Source organism: Anopheles funestus, chromosome X (genome assembly GCF_943734845.2).
Source record: "Anopheles funestus chromosome X, idAnoFuneDA-416_04, whole genome shotgun sequence".
NCBI classification, from domain to species: Eukaryota; Metazoa; Arthropoda; class Insecta; order Diptera; family Culicidae; genus Anopheles; species Anopheles funestus.
The window spans coordinates 11,966,280-11,986,560 of NC_064597.1; the positions used below are offsets into that span (position 1 = coordinate 11,966,280).

General features: G+C 45.1%; 2 protein-coding genes across 2 annotated transcripts; one reads left to right on the top strand and one right to left on the bottom strand.

Annotated features, from left to right (window-relative positions):
* Window positions 1-1,678: 1,678 nt before the first annotated feature.
* On the bottom strand, window positions 1,679-2,765 carry LOC125774646 (small lysine-rich protein 1). Its single transcript, XM_049444778.1, has one exon. It carries the CDS (start codon window positions 2,594-2,596, stop codon window positions 2,255-2,257), a length of 342 nt encoding a protein of 113 aa, XP_049300735.1. The 5' UTR covers window positions 2,597-2,765; the 3' UTR covers window positions 1,679-2,254.
* Window positions 2,766-18,926: 16,161 nt separating this feature from the next.
* LOC125774364 (uncharacterized) lies at window positions 18,927-20,062 on the top strand. Its single transcript, XM_049444622.1, has 2 exons — window positions 18,927-19,515; window positions 19,589-20,062. The coding sequence occupies exons 1-2, from the start codon at window positions 19,431-19,433 to the stop codon at window positions 20,041-20,043; spliced, it is 540 nt and encodes a 179-aa protein (XP_049300579.1). The 5' UTR covers window positions 18,927-19,430; the 3' UTR covers window positions 20,044-20,062.
* Window positions 20,063-20,281: the final 219 nt, after the last annotated feature.

The window sequence follows — 20,281 nt, forward strand, 5'->3', positions numbered from 1 at the left end:
CGTTCCAATACTTCTCAAGATAAGCAAACAAACATCGTTTGTGCAGTGTAAAGTTTTTCACGCTTAATTAAATTTCATTACTAGACGTCCGGTTCGATTGCAATCCGGTCGTGACAGCTGTGCACATCTGGTCACGGTGTACCATCGCGTTAGGATCGCTATTTATTACCAGTACCGGAAACCGGTCGCAAAACTAATGATAGTCGACATTCCAATCTGGCCACTCGTATTGAGCCGTTGTGCACCTCTACCGGTAGCATCACAACCATCTCTCTCTCTCTCCCTCTCTTTACCTTGTGCCAAAACTACACCGTAACAACAACACAAAAAAGGGTCCCGTTCTTCGATCATTCAGGTAAAACGATAGGGTTAAGAGTGCCTAATATGACGCCCACGTCAGCTCGATTTGCGTCAAGTTACGTGGAGATTGTACGTTTGGTTCGTTTGCTTTGCTACATCTTGTTTGCCTTCCTTTCTTTTTGCCACTCTTTCTTTCTCTCTCTCGATCTCTCTCGATCTCCTGGTCAGTGCTGCATTCGGAGAATACCGCTGCGCTGCCTGGCAATGATTGATGATCGTATCACTTCGAAATCAAGTCAGTCACTTTACATCCCTCCGTGTTCCGGGATGGATGGATGCGTGTCCATTAAACATCTATCACGGACTACCATTTGATGCTTGGTGCCTTGGTCCCTGCCTGTACACTGGGTTCAAAAAAAAAACAAACCAAATTAAACAAACTCCAAAACCAAGGTTCGCAGCAGCATTGGAGGTGATGACGCTTGGGAGAGCAGGATTCGATACCCGGAACAGAAACAAATCACCAGAGATTCCGGTGTTCGGTAGCATTCTTCGATCCTGACAGCTGTACCTGGCAGTATGTGACACTCGGTACGTTTCCTTCGGGAAGATGAACCTGATTGAGTGTATTTGACCAACTTGTGGGAGACAACATACAATTTCTCGCACACAAAAACTCGATCACCGATTGCGAATGCGCTGGCAGCATTCGCATCATGTCTGGTTCCATTTAGTTACCACCTACTGCTTTTCGTTTTACATTCCCGTTTGTTGTATGTTTGTTTGGTTTTCCCCTTCTTTCTTTCGTCCATTTTATTTTACTAATCATCAATTTACATGCTGTGCACCGAATGTAGAGGATGCTGCTGTGGAGCTGGGAATGGATATAGCCCGTGTCCTGGTCGTGGTCCTAAAGTGTGCGCCAGCATTCTGGCATCGACCTGGCCGGACGGCAACAAACCTCGACCAGATATCGGGTTGGTTCGAATTTAAATACCCATTTTTGCCTCATTTCGGTGGCGTGCGAGAGATCTCCAGATCGTACCATCGTCGCTGCATGCTGGTTGTTTGGTCGAGATAAAGGGAAGAAACAAAAAACCAACGTCCACGATACGGCGATCTGGGAATCCTGGGGTGATGTGTTTGTTTTAGACCTTTATCGCATCCGGAGCGCTGAGTCAGTCAATCAAATTCGCCGGTGCCTTCACTTCCAGCTCGAAACGTGACCTCGTCTGAGATTTGTGGCCTCTCGGTACTACTGGTTCCAGGAGTTTGCTGGACTCAAAAAAAAATCATATTCGAGCTCGGGAGTTCGGGAGTTTTCAAGGTATAGGTTGACGTCTTGAGAGCCTCATCATCCCGACTTTCATCTACGTCTCCAGGCTTCCAGCTGAACGTAAGAGGACTTTGACCACAAGTGCTTCCCCTAGTCCCGGGTGGTTAACCCGTCCATTTTGAGGGGGGGCCGCACAATCGAATCGGACACACCGGGAACGCTCCAGGGATTTGATTGATACGGGTATGCACTGCGGGCGGCTTCATTTTAAGACATTCCGCCGGATTGCAGAAGCTGATTGATGACATACGACACGACGGATGAGGTACGCGGATTGGAAGCGACTTCAAAGCTACAGACACCAGCGGAGAATGAACTACGCAACACTAAACAGCGGCACAAACAACTCGGAATGCTTCTTCTTATTCGTATTTTATTTAACTTACTCTTCTGTCAATACATGATACCGTTTGTTTATGAGGATTTGTTGTATTGCCAAATGCGAGACCGTACATGTATGCTACCGGTTGCCTAGCAACAGACGTAAACATATAGGCACTTGTTAGTCGATTACTTTTTTTTGTTTTTAATTCAAACCAGCGCACATTTAGACACAATTTTCTTAAACTTAATTGTATAAAAACTTTTGTATATTTACATATTTGCATCTAATCCACATTACTTTTTGCCCTTCTTCTTCTTCTTTTGACCTTCCGGCCAGGCGAATCCGCGCGACTTTAGCACATCCTGAATGTTGTGACAGATGTAGTAGGCGTTCTCCATTGCCGCCTCGTTAAAGATGTCACCTTGAAATTTGGATGATTTGCCACCCTTGCCCTTGCCCTTCTTGCCTTTGCCCTTTTTCGGTTTTGCTTCTCCGTCCTCCTCGTCGCCCTCCTCAGCTTCCGGCTTATCCTTCGCCGGTGTACTCGACCCACCGGCAGCCCCACCGCTACCACCCGCACTACCCCCACCGGAAGTATCCTTTGCTCCCTTCTTTTTCTTCCCTTTGCCACCCATTACGGGCACACGTGAAGAGGTGGATATGTAATCACTTCAACCGATGGTCTTAGACTGAATCAAAAAAACCCCGAGGAGTCCCGGGTTTTAGACACCAAACAAAACACATGGGGAAATCGATCAAGCAAGTTTGAAAGTTGGTGTTGCATGGTAACGCAAACTATAGTTGGTCAGGGCGCCATCTAGTGTCTATTAAGCTACTCCTATCAGATGTTGCCGGCTCACAGGATCTTCTCAGTATCCTCAAAGCAGAGGACATCCAATTGGATAATCCAATATCACTCCAAGAATGCATCGTTTCTCGTTGCTGGGAACTCTGTTTTTTATTGGGTAATTTTTTTGTTTTGTTTTGCGACGAAAAACGGAACCCCATTCATCATGGGTCGTGAATTGTCTTCACCCGTGCACCAATGTCCCCAATTGCTCGGGGTATGCTTCACGCCGCACTCGCGCAAACGGTGTATAAATATTCATGTGCGAACCGGAGCACCGTACGTACGCTTAGCTAGGCGGTCCCCGCATTCGATCTTATCGCGGACCCTTCCACGTCCGATGAGGCAATAAATATCGAAATTAAATTTCGCCTCCACCTGACAAGTTCCTCACCGCAGCAGCAGCAACAAACCCGTTCCGTTCACCGATTGCTGCAGACACTGTCATCGATGGGTTTGGAAGGGGCGCAGCTGGTACGAGCTCGTAATTGTTTTGCGCCCTGCACGGCCGGTGGTCCATTCGGATGTGCACCGGTGTAACGATATGATGCGGAAAAACTTGGTATGTGTTTTGTTGCTGTTGTTGTTGTTTTGTCTTGACTTTTTTTGGGGTGGAAAATGGCGCGCGAGATTTGCTTTTCAGCGCCTTCACTCATTATCAGCGTTCGGTTTGGGACTACCTCTTGCTTTCGTAAGGAAACCAACATGACGGAAACGGGTAAGCAAGGGAAACGGAGGGGGTGGGGATGGGTGGGGGGGGGGGGGGAGGTGGTAATCATGAGCTGCGAGAGATGCACTTCCAACCTCACCTCAAGCAAACGAAAAAAAACAAGCAACAACACACATAGACACAAAAGCCTCGAGGAGGATCGTCGTGTTGGTGCCGTGACCAGGATCCACGATCCGAATTTTTTCCCCCGTACCGATAAATCATGCATCGGGTGCTACACCGCCTAAACTATAGCCTGCGCAGAAACGTTGCGGTTGGCCATTCTGGGAAGTGGAAGGGGAGGGGGAGGGGGGGGAACTGAGGGATTTTTTTGCGGTCGGATCCTCCGGTCTTCCCGTGGCAAATCACGCGCCATCTGCGCCATCGGCGGCCACGGTAGGGCTGCCGTGTTGGAAGATTTATGAGCACATTGCCACCTGAACCACGGAACCACGATGGTATAGATTTTGCCTTACCAAAAAAAAAAACACAAAAACAAAATACAGCATCATCCCTTCAAGGTTGATCAACTCTCGCCGTAAGGTCGTACCGTAATTAATCGCTGCCCATCGTTCGGGAGGTTGGCAGATTGACCCGAAATCGGCGCATGACCTGCACGCCGCACTAAGCCACAGCATCCAACCGATGGGATGCAGTTCAGCACACCTCGTTACCCGAAGGGGGGGAGTAGATCAGCCGTGTTTTACGGGTTGCACTTGCAGCACCAGCTTTTTCACAAAACAGCAATCTTGCTGGGTGGTATCTCAATGCAAGGCGGAAGGTGTTGAATGGTGGCACGCCCTTCCTCACCCGTGACGCTTGAAAGTTGACGGAGCATGGGGCCTGTAGAAGGTAGCGGGGAAAAGCATACGTCTAACAAGCCTTCAACACACCACCAGAAATCAGAAGGCCCTTTGGTTAAAAAGGGGGGCATGGCAAGCAAAAGCAAAAAAGCACCAGCCCAAAGATGCTCGGGTTTACATTTCAACGCCGTGCCAACGTGGGTGCCACATGCTCCGGACGCACACTATAATTAGGGCTTCATTAAAGGGGTGGTCCTATCAATTTTTCCATTTTCGTGAAGTCCCAGACGCGCCCTTCGGGAACGGACAGGTAGGCCGGCCCCCCCAAAGTGCGCGAGACGCGTAAGCGGTTCCACGATGAAAGGGTGCGCACACCAGAGCACTTCCCCCCCTCCAAGCCCTCCCTTCACAACACTCGCGCACGTACCCAGAGGCGCTGCACTCTTGTTTGCACACGTACGGTGATGCGCGCCCGGGATCGGTTTGCCATTAATACTTTATTGTTTCTATTACTGTTACTGTAACTGTGCTATTATTTTTGGGCCTTCCCTTTGCAGCACGTTCGCCCATGCCGATACAGACCGGCGTGTGAAGGACGATGTTTGGTTTTCTCGAACGGTTTGTGTACTTAAGCGACTGCGAGTTTTTGGACGCACCGCGGTGGGGAGGAACTTCCTGGGAAAGAAAAGCGCTGTTGTTCTGTTCTTTTTTTCGCAGTTCGTTTTTGCTTTTCGGGCTTATTTTGAAGGCAGAAAAGAGGAAACAATTTGCATGGTTGGAATGATGGACGAGTGCCTCGCCACAGATTGCTACACCCTGAAGAGTGCAGCAAAGCGCCTGTATTTAGGTGTGCGCATAAAGCGAAGGATCTAAACTGTCTCAAAAGTGGATGGTGTGAAGATATCTTGCAAGACACTTTGAGTTGTTTAGTTTGTTTTAGGCATCTTCAGATGTCCAAGAAGTCCTTGAAATCTACGTGACTGAGAAGTGTTAACGTGACTGAGTAATTGACGTTACTCTAGATGAAGATCTTCTGTGGATTGAATATCTGTAGGAACTCTCTTTTATAGAACAATATTTTTATAATTCCAACAACTTTAACTCCTTCTGCTGTCTATCAGATGAGGGTCACAAATGTATCTACTGTAACTTACCTTTACGACACACAATAAAGCATGTTGCTCTTCAAATATTTCTTATCTTCTCGTAACTAAAGATCTGCATGCTATCGTTCTCTGTCCACAGACCACCGGGATAACAAGCCACTACCGCGTGAGCCATATAAAATATGCAAACGATCTCACCGTACACACCGTGCATCATCGGCCAAACTCCCCGGCCGAATGTGCGAATGAGTTATTGTCGCTAAGGACAATGTCCGAACCTTCGCCCAGTTTACTGGCGTTCGGGAGACGATCAAGTTTTTTTTTTTGGGCAAAAGTGATCGAAATCGAACCAAATTAGTGGCGAACAATGAGAATGGGTGATTATTTTAGTTATTACAATGTTTTCGTCGCGCATCCTTCTGCGACCCCCGATTCCTCCGGGCCTATGTCTACGAACGGGAGCGTTACGCAGCGGCTTCTGCAGTCCGACCATCGTACAGGACTCGTGGTTAGTAATCAATTTTCATGTTAGAAATAAATTGACAATTAACATACTAATTAGGGACAGGCTGCCCGTTCTCATATAAATTTTCACGTATGGCAACACCGGTACCACCGTCACCACCGTGGCAGGCCCCGTATATGCTTGCCGGTTCCCGCGCGGATGGGTTAAGGTGTATCGTTAATATTGATTTATGTACACCGGTCCGCCCCAATCCGATAGTCCCACCCGGGAGTGTCTTTCGTTTGTTGGGGTTTTTGTGTTATTTCGTTTCTGCCTTATTCTGTCAAAGCTGAATGGTGATTTTTATTATTATTTACCTTTTCGAATAAGTGTGTGTGTGTGTGTGAGGATTTTTTTTGTTAGTTCACAGTTCGTTGGCACCTGGAGTTGGGGAAACGGGCCGTGAAAATAGCGCCCCCAGGGCGTATACGTTTTTGCACCACGAACGGTTGCTTCCGATTTGGGATGTTTTTTTTTTGTTTTAGGCATCCTGTGTCCTCCGTGATCGTTTGTGGGTTTTTGCGATGAGAAGATACAAATTCTTGTTGATTTTTTGGGGTACGATGAATCAGTTCGAGTTTGTTTCGAAGAGAACCGTGAAGGACATCTCAGTATGATAATTCGCACTAGTCAGACAGTCTCCAAAGATTGGTGATATTTCCCTTCATAATCGCTTTTCTTTAGACTTATATTGAAGAAAAGTCCATCGGTGTATTAGATCGAACGCAGTTCCGAATGTCCAGTTTGGAGAATTTCTTGAGGAATTATTTTCAAACTCGAGCCACTTAACCACGTTTGTGAGAAATATGCTCAGAAGGATTTTCCTGAGAAGGACAGACTCCGTATTTGTGGAAGAACAATATGTGGAGGCACTTTAATGACGAACTCTATGAATTCTACCAAGAACTCACAGCAAATTAGACACTCCAGGATTCCTCGGTGAACGTGGCCATGCCATTCGAATGACACTGGACAACCCAGCCCGTCCTTTTAGTTCGTCCTCATAGACAGAGGAGGCGTGGCAGGCACAAACTGAGTCCACCAGGAAAGGTCTAGAGGAATTCTGGATCAGGTCGATCTCAAGAGGCGACAGATAAGTTCTTCTTCTTCTTCTTCTTGGCTTAACGACCTTACAGGTCACGCCGGCCATTTCTGGCTTACTAGACTTATTTTACCACGTAGCCGAATAGTCAGTCCTTGCTACGGGGGGACGGTCCGGATGGGATTTGAACCCGGTCCGGCCGTGTGGACTGGCGCCGTTTATCACATGCACCACCGGGCCGACAGATAAGTACCGAAGTAATAATTATAAACAATGTTACGAAATAAAACATTGAATTCTCCAACAATAATTTGTGATTAGTTTAGGAAATCTTCCTCCATCTTGGACATTTATTTCTTCTGATATCTTTTACATTCAATACTGTAGAATATTCTGCTACAACATCACGTATGAGAAAAGCAATAAAATAAAAAAACACATTACGTACACTTGTCACCAAGTACCTGTTTTGCTCCATAAATGCATGTTTGTTTTTTGCTTCTTCTTTACGAATCCCAATCCCAACAACGACACTTTAATATCTCGCGAGTGAGTCCGGTTTTCGATAGGTTATCCGGGTTGCGTTTTGACATTTTGGTTGAACATTTGCGCTGTTTATTAGCGAAGCATTTAATTCGCATCCAACAAAAGCTCCACAGCAAAGCAATAATTTATTTTTCATTATGTTGAAACAAATATGGGGGAAAAAACGTAAACAAACAACTGACCATGTTGATTGTAATCAACTTATTGGAAAAAGGGTACAAAACAAACATCTCTAATATCGTGTCGTTTGTTGTTGCTCTGGATGATCGGCGACGATAAGTGTCTCTGTTTCTGTTTGCGATTTGCGATTTGAAGTTTTGCGTCAATTTGCTTTGCTGGTCTAGTTAATTTAAAGCATCTTTCTGTCATCGTACCTGTTGGAATCCTTCCAATCGGACGTTTGCAAACAGTTGTCCCGATACACGCATTCACGAATCGCCGATGCGGAGGTTTCGGAACGATCGGTGCAAATGGGCCAATTGGAATCATCAATGGCTGATTGCAAACTGGATTCCCTCCCCTTGTCTTTGGGGATACCCTGTTTTAAGATGGACAGCAGAACTGCTGTACGGTTCGGTATCCTGGTCGACTGGTTTTGCGACGATTATCCAGTGTTTTGCTGGTGGGACTGTGACCACGGGTGAGTTTGGTTAATTAACCGAGACCACAAACTGTGCTGTGGATGCAGTTTTATAATCATATATTCACCGTCCGTAGGTTGCCTACGCACCACACAACCATCCCGTGTTTGCCGTCACTTTCTTCCGGTTTCGATGACGTTTCGGAGCGCGCTTTCCTAAAGCGGGGGGAACAGTTTTCTTGAGGACGAGATGAGACATGGGCCGTAACTTGATACTTGCTAACCGAGGGCATGGAGCGTGGTATCTTATCGGCATGGATGTGCACACACCCAGGTAGATCTTGTCGGGTTTTTTTGGGCTACGCGTTCCACACACAATATGCAGCAAAAATGTGTCCTTTATGTGCGCGACGCCACACAGAGGACACGCATCTACAAACGCGCGCGCGCGCACAGTCTACAAGCAGCTGTGTACCTCTCGTGTACGTAAACCGTCCGTTTCATGTCGGTTTTTTTTTGTTTTTTGTTTTTGGCGTTTGCCTCCAGTTGCCTACCCAAGCTGTTGAGCTTGAGAGACGGGACAGGACACGCAAAACAAGGCGCAACAGGCGGCCTTGCCTTTTCCCAATTACCCAATAAACGTTCACGTTCTGCTCAAAGTTTTTTTTGTTATTGCTGTCTTTTTGCTTCTTAATGTCTCTTGTGTCTTATATTTGTTTATTGCTTCCTCATGCGTTCCCCAAGCTTGCTTGACACTATCCACCGTACCGTGGTAACAGGGATGGACATCGTTCGTATTCATATCGTACCGATCGAAATGCTCGCTGGAGCTCGTGTATAGTATCAAACAAATCAATCCCCGCATTGCACCCACTATCAAACAAAAAAAAGACACCAAACTACGGTGACGGTCACGAAGGTGATGAGGGTTGATGTTAATTATTCCGCATGTCAACTGATCCGTGGCACAAATTCTTAAAAAGAAAATATGACCAAATCGAACGAGGAATGCGCACGATACTTCTAGACATTACGAACATTAAATGTTTCTTGGAAAATATTTAACCATGTGGGCGATTTCTTGAGGTTTGAGGGAGAACCTGGTAACGATTCGATCATTAGACGTTAAGATTTGCCAGATTGGGAGATATTCACATACCGATATTGCACCGTACATCACCATACAACAATTTGTCCAAACCCACCTGTATGAGGGTTTTGCATGGCATTTAGCCAACTTCAAAACACCCCCCCAGGGCGAATACTTGCGACGTGACGCACACTCTTAACCTTTGGAAGTAATTATTTTCCCGCGTACCGAAACGGTTTTGAAATCCACTTCATGACTCTCAATTAACCCTTCCGCCTGTGACAGCGATAACTCTTGCTCGTCGGAAGATTTATGCGAAGACACCAGGTTCGGCAGTATCGTCACCATTAACCCGTTCCAATTAGTACACGAAGAAACATTGGTTTTTTTTTTGGGGGGGGGTTTGATCTCTTTCGCTCCCTTTTGCTTGTTGCAGTATGCGGAATATCTGAACGATGCGTCTATAACAAGTGGAAATGTAATTTTCATTTGACTTTTAACGGTTCACTTGAATCCTTCCCCTCGACAACTTCACCCGCCTGTCCTGTTTTACGCAAGTCACGTGCGGCCACCGACTTATTTTGCAATATTTTACACACAAAGTACTCTTTTTTATATCCATTATCCTATCCGCTCGAGGGTAGTCTTCGTACCTCATCCACGCTTGGAAGTCATCCGACTAGATTATCCCCGCCTCCTCCCTTTACTCCACGTTGCTTTTCTTCCCCCTTTTTTTGGCAGTGAAGCACCGTCAGGTCGTGTGCAGTGAACGGAAAAGTCATTTGTTACCTTCCCCATTGCATGGAGTGTACCGAGACGGATCAGGTGGATTTTAGGATCCAGAAATCCTGGGATTACCGGCTCGGTGTGTTCGATATAAATGAGACATCAAACAAAAAAAAAAGAAGACTAACAAGGACACACAAAAGCATTCTTGAGAAAAAGAGAGAGAGAGAGAGATGCCTCGGGTAATACAATTTTCCGCGTCAACGAAGCGTAACATTGCGACAATGGTGGCTAGTGTCGGATTTAGGGAAATCATAGCAACGAGGGTTTCTGCTTTGCGGAATTCAGGTCTCGCTCGTACTAGCCGCAATGATTTTCAATCTGTTGGTAAACATTGCAAAGAGTCCTCTTGACGACGTATCTTCCACAGTTTTCGAGATATCGATTTTATACTGCAGAATCCTTGAGCTTCAACAACAAAGAAATGTCTACAAACATGGTGATTGTATATCTCCCCTTGAAAGTAGGTAATCTTAGCAAAAGGTACTAATTTTGCTACAAAATGTTAAATAACTATCCCGAGAATTGAAATTGAGATCTTCATCCTCTTCAGACTCTAGCGATACAATCGATTTATCTTCTAACGAACAACAACAAAAAACCTAATCTCCAGTCCCACGCAAGCACACGTGACGTTACGCATCATTCCCGTGTACACTGTACACAGCCTCCGGGCCGGGTTTTTGGGATTTCATTTCGTTCGCCCTTTTTCGTCGCCGTCGAACTTCGGTCCCGAAGTCATTGAAATTAATTTTTAAAATACGTTTCCTGATTTCCCGCAGGACTCATAAAGTGACGTTTGTATCTCATCCCGGTGTAATGGGAATGGGTGGCAATTTCTTACACAGGCCCTACTGTGTCCTTTGAAATTGCGCAGGGAAGAAGCGAGGGAAGGAAACTAACAAACAAAAAAAAAAGGAACCCATGTACCTTACCCAACCGGCAGTTGTGGCAGTTGTTCCAGTAAGCGGTTTTAGGGTGAAAGCAGGCTGGGCTTCCGGTGTGATTACCACGTTTGACACTCGGAAATCCGGACCGTACCATACACGAATCGGAAGTCTATAAAATGGTTAACGTAAAAATGCACCAAAAACCCAAGTGGGACATCTTTTTCCACTTAGCACAGCTTGCGCCTCTTGCCCCTTAAGGGTTGTGTGCGTCGAAAAGCCGAAGCACCTCGGGCAATGTGGGAAACGCTGTGAAGAAGCGAGAGAAACAAAACAACCAAAAAAAAAAAACATCAGGCACTCTAAATAAAGGGTGTAATTGAGTGCAGTTGACAATTCGGTTGACAAGCGGGACCCCATGAGGAAGCGATACAACATAACCGCGACGACAGGGTCCTATTAGGCCTAATGTGACCCCCCCCTGCGGCTACGATGCACAATCTTTAGACGGCGGGTACTTGAGCGCGATGACGCGTGAAGACGGCGCGCGGTGTGGAATTTTCTTGATGGATGTCACCCGGGACCGCGGTATCCCGTGCTAGTGCATACGATGCAAGAGTTTATCCACTTCACCGAAGGCGCTTGGGATTTTAAAGTCGCGCCGCGCTGATGGGTCGGGTCGGTGCGGGGAAAAGAAAGGAACGTGTAGCCGGTGACGGTGAAGTACCGGTAAGTGGCCATAAGTATAACGATCTCGAGCAAACGGGTGCGGGTAGCAACAACATTAAGAACCTTATTTTATCGTGTTACGCAGCGCCAGATGAGCTTATGTTGTCACAACTTCCAAACTCAACACAATGGGTTTGTGTTACGCCTCTCGGCAGCGCTGTGTGTTAATGAAGATGATACATTTGCAGCTCACTGTTATATTCCTCATTGAACGAATGGTTTGTGTTTAAATCTTTTCAACTAGCGACTTATATTGTTGGAGTTCTCACAAAAGAACCGATTATTTTGTGGAGGACCCTCGAAAGGTTCGCATGTGAATGCAGGAGACTCTTGGGAAAAGTATAATAGCAAAGAAGGACAACCTCCATTGTAGTTTGAAGTGCTTGTCTTCATCCTCAATTTTATATGCAACAACTATGCATTCTAGGCGAATTTTGCAATCACATACAGAAACAAACGTTGGATAAAAATCTGACTATATACTCTCAAGAATTTAGAAGATCTCTAGCGCTGCGAAACACCATCCGAACTTTGTAACAGAATTCGAATAAGAGCATGAGGCAAGACACTTTAAGTTGATCTACAACTTCGAATTCGAGATCCCAGCTTTAACAACAATAATAATAATATGTTTATTCGTCAACGGACCCGAAAAGCCCACTTGACAGCGTTTACAACAGATACAAGAAGGATTTTTCAACATATAAATTAGGTGTCCGAGGTAGCCCACTGGATGCTAATACTTTCGTTGAAAGCCGCATTTGTTATTCCTGGCTAGGTAACGCATCGCAAACATCGTTGAAATTACGACACGTAATCAGGAACGGGTCGGAGGAATCAAAAACAGTGTGCCGATTTTACACCGCCAGCAAGGATCGCACCCGGAGAGTACGAGCAGGAACGTAAGGGTTGATGGCCGAGAGTAGCGTAACAGAGTCTACGTGGAAATTTGTTAGTCCCGATACGAACAATCTTCTGGCGTTCAGCAACCTTTTCTCGAGAGGCGATAGGCCATGCAGCAAACACCTGGTCCGATAATTCAGTCGGCAAGATCAGAGCCTGGAGATCAGAGCGAAGCGCCAAAACTTTCGCTGGATGGACTCGAGTCGTGCGAGTAGGCCACCAAACTACATTGGCGTACTTCTACCTAGTACCTATCGGACGAGCAAACAGTGCAGGTTTCTAGCGCAAACAGGGTCACGGAGCTCTCAAGGTTAACTACCAGACCGACCAAAGGATTTCCCCTAGTGAGAGCGTGTTCGAGCTGATCCTTGAAGGATAGTCTCGAGTCAAGCAGAACACCAAGATCTTTGATGGAGCTGTGGCAATCATTTACAAATTCCAATAAATTTGTCGTTTTGGATCGTTTTGGGTATGAAGCCATGCTGGGTCGCACTGATGTAATTACGAGAGGAGGCTAGTAGCGGCTCATAAACCAGTACTTCGAATACTTTAGCGCAGGCACAAAGTGACGTGATGTCGCGATAGTTAGCTGCTTCAGATTTACAACCCCTTTTTGTAAATAGGAATCATACAGGAATTCTTCCATACAGTAGGGAATGTGACAGACTGCAACGATTCGCAAAAGATTTTGGATCAAAGCGGAGCAATTGATGAGTCGCAGGTATGCCCTCCGGTCCTGGAGCGTACGACGATTTGAGGCGTCCAATCGTGGTAGCAACACTTTCCGCATTTATGACAGGCATTTATGCGGTGTCTTCAGTCTCGAGATCTACGATGTCCGGTTAGAAGGAGTCCGCGAATCGGGTAGCGAATATGTCGTACATCTCGTGAGGTGTGCTCGCGAGGGTCCTACCGTAAGTTACGGACCTCGAGGGGTCAGGAAAGGACAAAAATCGAGAAGAAACGTGGGTTACGGTACAGGTTGAATTGGACATGGTACAAATGTCTTCGGTAGCATGACCTATTGTAGCGCCGGTAGAGCAAGTGCTCGGTATTATAATGCTGTCTTGATATTGCAGAACGTCGCGCACGTAGACTCCAATAAGCTAAACGTTTCTTTTCTTTCAGAGCCCTACAGCTAGTTCAAGAGAATCCTAAAGTCCTCAGAGATGCATGAGATGAATAGCTGTAAATTGGAGTATTTAGGGCAAACCTTGAGACTCCCAGGTGCTCATGAAATAAGATAGGTCTATTAAAAGAGCAGCTTTTCGCACAAGTTACCATCATTAGGAAAAGGTTGTTTTACGCTTCTTCAATACTTGCTAACATTTAAACCGAGATTAACACCGAGTACTTCAACATTGTCACTTTCGCCCAAACAAAAACAGGTCCCAGGCTGCGTTAGGCTTTTTTAACCGTTCAACCGATTGCAATGCACGATAAATGGAATGGTGTTATAAAAAAAAGCAGAAAACCGTCCCATTATCCAACCGTTTATGGAATATTTGCACCGGATTAACGAGGTGCAAAATGCATCTGTGGATGGGTTTGTTGTCGCTTTTGCGATGCGACGGCACCCATTTGACCGCCGGCGTTGGATGCTGTAAAATAAAATTTACACACCTATGAAAGCATTTTAACGAGCATCATGAAACGGTGAGATTGAAACCGATAGAAAGGGACCATAAATGACATTTAATATCGCGTTACGTTATAATGGACGTAATTCATTCGTCAATCGTTTGCGTACAGTTTCCGGTCCGCCCGGGACGACTAATTAAAAGGGGACGGTAATTAAGCGGGCAATAGATTTGTATCGTTATATCCTACCTATCTCAATATTAGCATCTCTATAACGCTTCGGATTAGAAATGTGCATCAGCAAATGCGATTCTTCATTTACCATTCGCTCAGTACATTTCAAGCTGTCCGCATATGACTTTCACCAACCACCAGATATCGTACTGGATCTTTAAAAAAACGCTTAACGGAGTCGTGAGTGACCATTCCGCACCGTGTGTCCATGTCGGCACCTCTTAATGCTTGTATTCGCAAATTAAGCGATAAAGAAACAAGCGATCACCTGCACCGTGCTCTTTACCACCAGACGATTACACTCAAACATTGCACCGTTTCGTTGTTTGTTGTTGGAGATTTAAAATAAACGGTCACAATGCAAACAAAGCAAAAAAAACCCCTCGGCGAAAAAGATCTTCCCGATTGTTGACCTGGTCTTATTGATTCGTTGGTTAGCATAGTTGGTTAGGCGCATGGTATTGGTACACACATTGCAGCAAAGGATGCAACAGCTTGGCTGAACACCGAAAGGGGGCATATAAACACACCGAGCGAGCGAGCAAAGCCCCGAAACGTTGGGTGATAATGCTAATGTAAATGAATACTTAACGCTATCTCTATGGGTCCATAAAATACGCATTAAATTGGCAATAAATTAGATGTCGCCACGTTACCGGTCGAACATGGCGTGCACGGCACGCGGTTTCTCGCTCTCGGGTGTTCGGGTGTTTTGCTGGACAAGGTAGAGAGATTTTTGAGTGGCACTAGACGATCGCGCTCCAAGTACAACTCTCCGGCTTGGGAAGTTGAAAATAGTTATGTCTAAGTCTTCAAAGTTGATTGCAATCTAATCTAGATACTTCAGAGGTGGGGACTCTTCTTATTGGGTTATTGGCGATCGGCCATACCGTAGATATGGACAAGTTATTGTGATCTCTCAAACATATTGAAGATTGACTGAGATAGATTAAAACAACAAGACACAGTTTTTAGTTTTAATGCGGATTTGCATACAGAACAGTCGTTTGTTTCTAGAGCAGATAGTATGGAACGACTGCTAGTAGATCTTGAGAATTCAATGAGAATTCCTGAGGTAGATCAACTCAGTTACATCCTCTTCCTAAGGGAATCTTCACATTTCGCGTACAGGTGTCGATTACATTCAAGAGAAGTAGCCGAACGGCACGTCAACACCATCCCTAAATTGTCCCAGTTTAGGAAAACCAACAAAAAAAAGGAAACCGAATTAGAAGGATGCATTAAAGAATAACCGAAACACTGCCTGAGCGCGCGCACACACACATCCTCGGAACGGAGCTGTAAAAGATAAACCCACAACAATTACGAAAGAATTGGGGACCAAGAAATAGAAAAAAAAACACACAGTAACAAAATAAAGCTAACCGACAGTAACGATCAACAGATAACGCGATGAGTGATGAATAGCGGGTGGATGCGTTACGAGTAGCACCTGACACTGAACCTGATGACAAATACGCACAGGCGCACATCTGATGACACATGCAGTTGAACTTGGTACGTTTGAATGTCACCGTGTGTATCTTCCCTTCAGCTATTGCCATTTACAATCGCCGTAATGGGTTTTGTTAAGCATTGGGTCAAATGTCACCACTATCGTTAAACAGGCGGATGCATTCCTTTCTTTGCCTGCGAAGTTGTGGACCAGGTGTGGTCCCGTCTTTTGTGGAATGCTGCCTGGAAGGTTACCGGCTGGGTATTCTTCATACATTTCGTAACTTTATTTTGCATTACGATTCTCTTATATTGGGTGGTTGTTGACTTTATATGTATACAAGAAAACGACTCAACAACAATGCCCATAGAGTACTCTTCTTTTGGGACATTAAAACCTCAAGAATTCTAGACCATTTCTGCAATTCCTTCACTTAAATAGCGAGATATGGTTTGGATGCTATTTGAGTCCAATAAACTCCTTAATATCATCCACGGAGTGGAGACACCAAAGAGTATAAATTCTCAATAACCTCTATAGACCTTCTGTAGCACCAATGTCTAATAGGCGTTTTCCAATGATCCAGTTGATCGATGCAAAAAACACAAATCACAGCGAGAAGAGTGCAAGAATTTCTTGTAGCAAAGCTAGCAGTAACAGCGCTACAACAGAAGTGATGTGAACAAACGGTGAAACAGCACGAAACCAGTGCCCAGTCTGTAAGTTCGTCGACTGATTAATATCCACCAGACCAGGCATAAAGGCAAACCCGGCAGCAGTCCTCCTTAGCGGTCAGGCTCTGTTCCGCGCTGCTCTTTAAAAACCTTCTGATAATGGGTTACATTTTATCGGTCGAATAAATGCAGCTCAGCTTGGCAGAAAACATTCAAAATGCATTTGAATTCCCGGGTGCTTACGCTGTAGGCACGTTCCCATCCGTCTTCCACCCCTTTTTGGTGGTGGTGGTGTTACGATATCGGGACACCAATTTCGCAGCGATGGACGGTGTGGAAGTTGGCAAGTTGGTGCCGTCCGGATCGTTCTTATTATTATACACTATTTTATTTTATTTTTTATTTTTTTTCGTTTGTACACAAGTCTTCACCATTCCAGAGCGCTCTGCTAATCTCACCGATGCATCCCCTAATCTATCATGCTGCGGTTAGTGGTCTTTCGTTCGGTGCCTCCGTCCATGACGGAGGTCTGTACCATTTTTTTTGTTCTTTTCGAGGATTCGGTTCGGTGTTTGCTCTGGTACGGTTATCTGCGTTGCGTTCCGCGCGCTGCTTCTGCACAGCCGGTACCGGCTGAGTACTCGCACTGCGACGAAGCTGCATTTAATCGCATTAATTATTTTAAATGGCATAAATTTACGGACGCTTGAGTGTCGATCGAGCTGCTGGTGCAGCGACAACGAAAAGCTATTACCAGCGGGAATGGAAGAAAAAAGAAATGTCGTACCGTCTCTTCGGGCTAAACATCTCGAATCGGCTTGCATAAATAACGTCGAACAAAATGAAGGTGAAAAATTCTATTACGACTTGTAGAATGTAGTCTACCTTAACAAAGACATTTCCTCTTGAGGACCCGGTAATCAAATAGCCGAAATAAACGGATCGTGGATCATCCGGAAGCCATCCGGAACGTGTGGATGATAAGTAGTTCCACACCGCTTTTCTAATCAAAAAAAGGGAACTTCTGGCCACCGCTAAAAATTGACCGCCTAACGGAGCGCCATCAATTAATCATCTCGTGCCGCTACATCTACATCGCCCGACAAGGATCACGGGTGTAGAAAGGAAAGAAAGGATTCCAACCAGCGTCGGCAGATTGCATGATAAATGTGATCATTTACCAACCGGCAACGCCCTCGTATCTACCCTTCCCTTCCAGTCATAGATGGGCTTGGGTTGATCGGTTTATCCGGTCGGTGGATCCGCACCAATTAGTAGGACCGCTTGTGGCGTTTTTAATTGCCGCGGTGTGCTGGCCGACCTTCCAACCATTGATGGGTTGCTTTGCTTTGTTGTGTACTCTTGCTAATAAAGCTATTCTCACCGAAATTCGGTTACGGATGTAAAACACAGAGTCCGTGTAGTTCCCAACAACCTTGTGTTACAATTCATCATTATTGTTGATCACAGTTTCTGTCCCCCAGAGAACGACCCTATTCCAAAAAGGGTGAATACATCATCTAAGCCGTTTTGTAAGATCAAGACAAAATACAGTGAAATGCCGATTATCCGTGCTCATCGGGACTCGGCCCCTGCCGGATAAGCGAATATCACGGATAATAGGCACAACTTTTTTATGGATAAATACAGTTGAACGTCGATTATCCGGGATGCTCGGGACCGGACTCGGGATGCCGGTTAATCGATTTCCACGGATAAAGCGTATATAGTATCTATATACTATGGTAGTCCTTTTGATGCTAAAAATGATTCTGGATCAAGTAAAGTATTATAAAATAACAATTAAAATTTAAGTCGTAAAATAAAATCATTTCAAATATTTCGTTTAGTGACGATTTTAATAATTTTAAACAACCTGCCATCAGTACAAATGTTCAGCACGGTTGCACAGTTGTCAATTTTCGTCGCACGGTTAATCCGCCTCCGGATAATTGACGTTCTACTGTATTAGTGTTTAGTGTGTAATGGATGGATTTTTTTCCTCTAAAGGTAAATGTTAATATTCTTCGGTGCACTTAGCAAAATAAATCTGTTCTATTTGGTCGAACTTGAGCAAATTGTACCATTTCCTATTGAGGCTTTTATTTCATGCCATCAACGGATTGCAGTTAGATATGTCAATTCGCCTTAGCTGCACGGATAATGGAACAGCCGGATAAAAGGTACTCGGATAATCGGCGCTCCAACTGTACTCAATAAATAGTACGGAAGCTTCCAAAGGACTCAAATTTATTGAGAAAAATCTTGTATATCCTTGTAGACATCTTCTTCTTCTTTTTCTTGGCGTAACGACCTCTGAGGTCATGTCGACTATTTCTGGTTTATGAGACTTGTTTTTACCGCGTAGTCGGATAGTCATTCCTTGCTACGGAGTGGACGGTCCGAATGGGATTTGATCCCCGGTTCTGCCGTTGGGTATCGGCGCCGTTTATCACATACATCACCGGGCCGCCCTTTGTGGACTACATGGACTAACTTACAACTTCATTACAACAACTTCATAGAAGGTCTATCACGGACGACGCTAAAACTCTCCATGAAAATTTCATTTCACTCCATGGTAAAGTGCGGAAAACTTCGTTAAGAAAATACTTCCGGAAAATTTCGAATGCTAACACCGAGAATTCCCAGAAGAAAGTTGCTAGAAAATGCGATGAAAACTACAACAAAACTAATTCAAATTTGCAAACTACCTCACGTGTGTAAACAACGTCAGAAAACACCAACAACAAACCAAGATTTATACAGGCGAAGGTGTTTTGCCAAACTGTCAAAATATAGATAAGGTGTGCTCTTTCCTAGTGGCGCGCGCTCGTCCTGATGCAGGTGAACATGGATCAAAGTAATCGCGTTGAAATAAATGCGTTTTGAGATGACAAATTATGTTACCCTTCAATATTATTATTGTTTGTGCCGGTGTTTGGAGGTGTCGACGTTAATTGGAACCAAGAAGAAAAGACCGGATGCGAAATGAATAGGAAACGGGTTACCTATCTGTTCCTGTCGATGATGATGACCGCGTGGAAATTCGCTAAAAATGCATACAATGCTCAGGGTAACTATTTTAACTAACGCCGGTTTTTTTTTAAAGATCCACCCCTGCTTATCGGTTACGTTCGTTTCCTTAGTGGTAGAACCAATTTTTACACTGGATCACAACCACACGAATAGCACGCACAATGGAACGGAGTTGTGGTACGTGTATCTGCCACCGTATCAGATCGACCAGTACAGCAACGCTAGTACCGTGGGTGAGATGGTGCTGTTTGTCATACCGGCCGGTTACGTCAATGATGGTTTGCTGTTCTTTTGGAACCAGTTCATTACGTACGGTGTGCGCTACGAATGGGAAGTGGACGTGGCCGTCCCACTTTGGCAGGACATCCGCCAGGTAAAGCTCGTACTGACATCCGAAAACATGGCACTGGCACGCACCGTTCTGAGTGATGACAAACATCTCGAGATCAGCATTTGGTTCCATCCACGCACCTACATCAGTATAGTGCGGTTCGTCATCAATTTTCCCACACACCGGCGCTACATTATCGGTATTTTACGTGCCGGTGTACAATTTCTACTATAATAGGTTTTTTTACACACTCTTGACTAGTTTTTTTTCTGTTATGCAATACACTGTCCAAATTATATGTCTTATTTATTTGTATAGACGCTAATAAAAACTCCACGGTGCAGGTAAAATGTATCGCTAAAACAAACCGACAAAACACCAGGGATTTTATTCTGTTGCTTGGAGCTTTATCGATAATAGGGGCGCATTTTTAGTTCACCACGTTCGTCTTCTTCTGCGCTAAATGATTGAT

Coding starts and splice junctions, on each gene's coding strand:
- LOC125774364 (XM_049444622.1), top strand. CDS start 19,431: ATGAATAGGAAACGGGTTACCTATCTGTTCCTGTCGATGATGATGACC. Junction 19,516..19,588: donor AAATGCATACAATGCTCAGG/GTAACTATTTTA, acceptor TCGTTTCCTTAG/TGGTAGAACCAATTTTTACA.
- LOC125774646 (XM_049444778.1), bottom strand. CDS start 2,596: ATGGGTGGCAAAGGGAAGAAAAAGAAGGGAGCAAAGGATACTTCCGGT.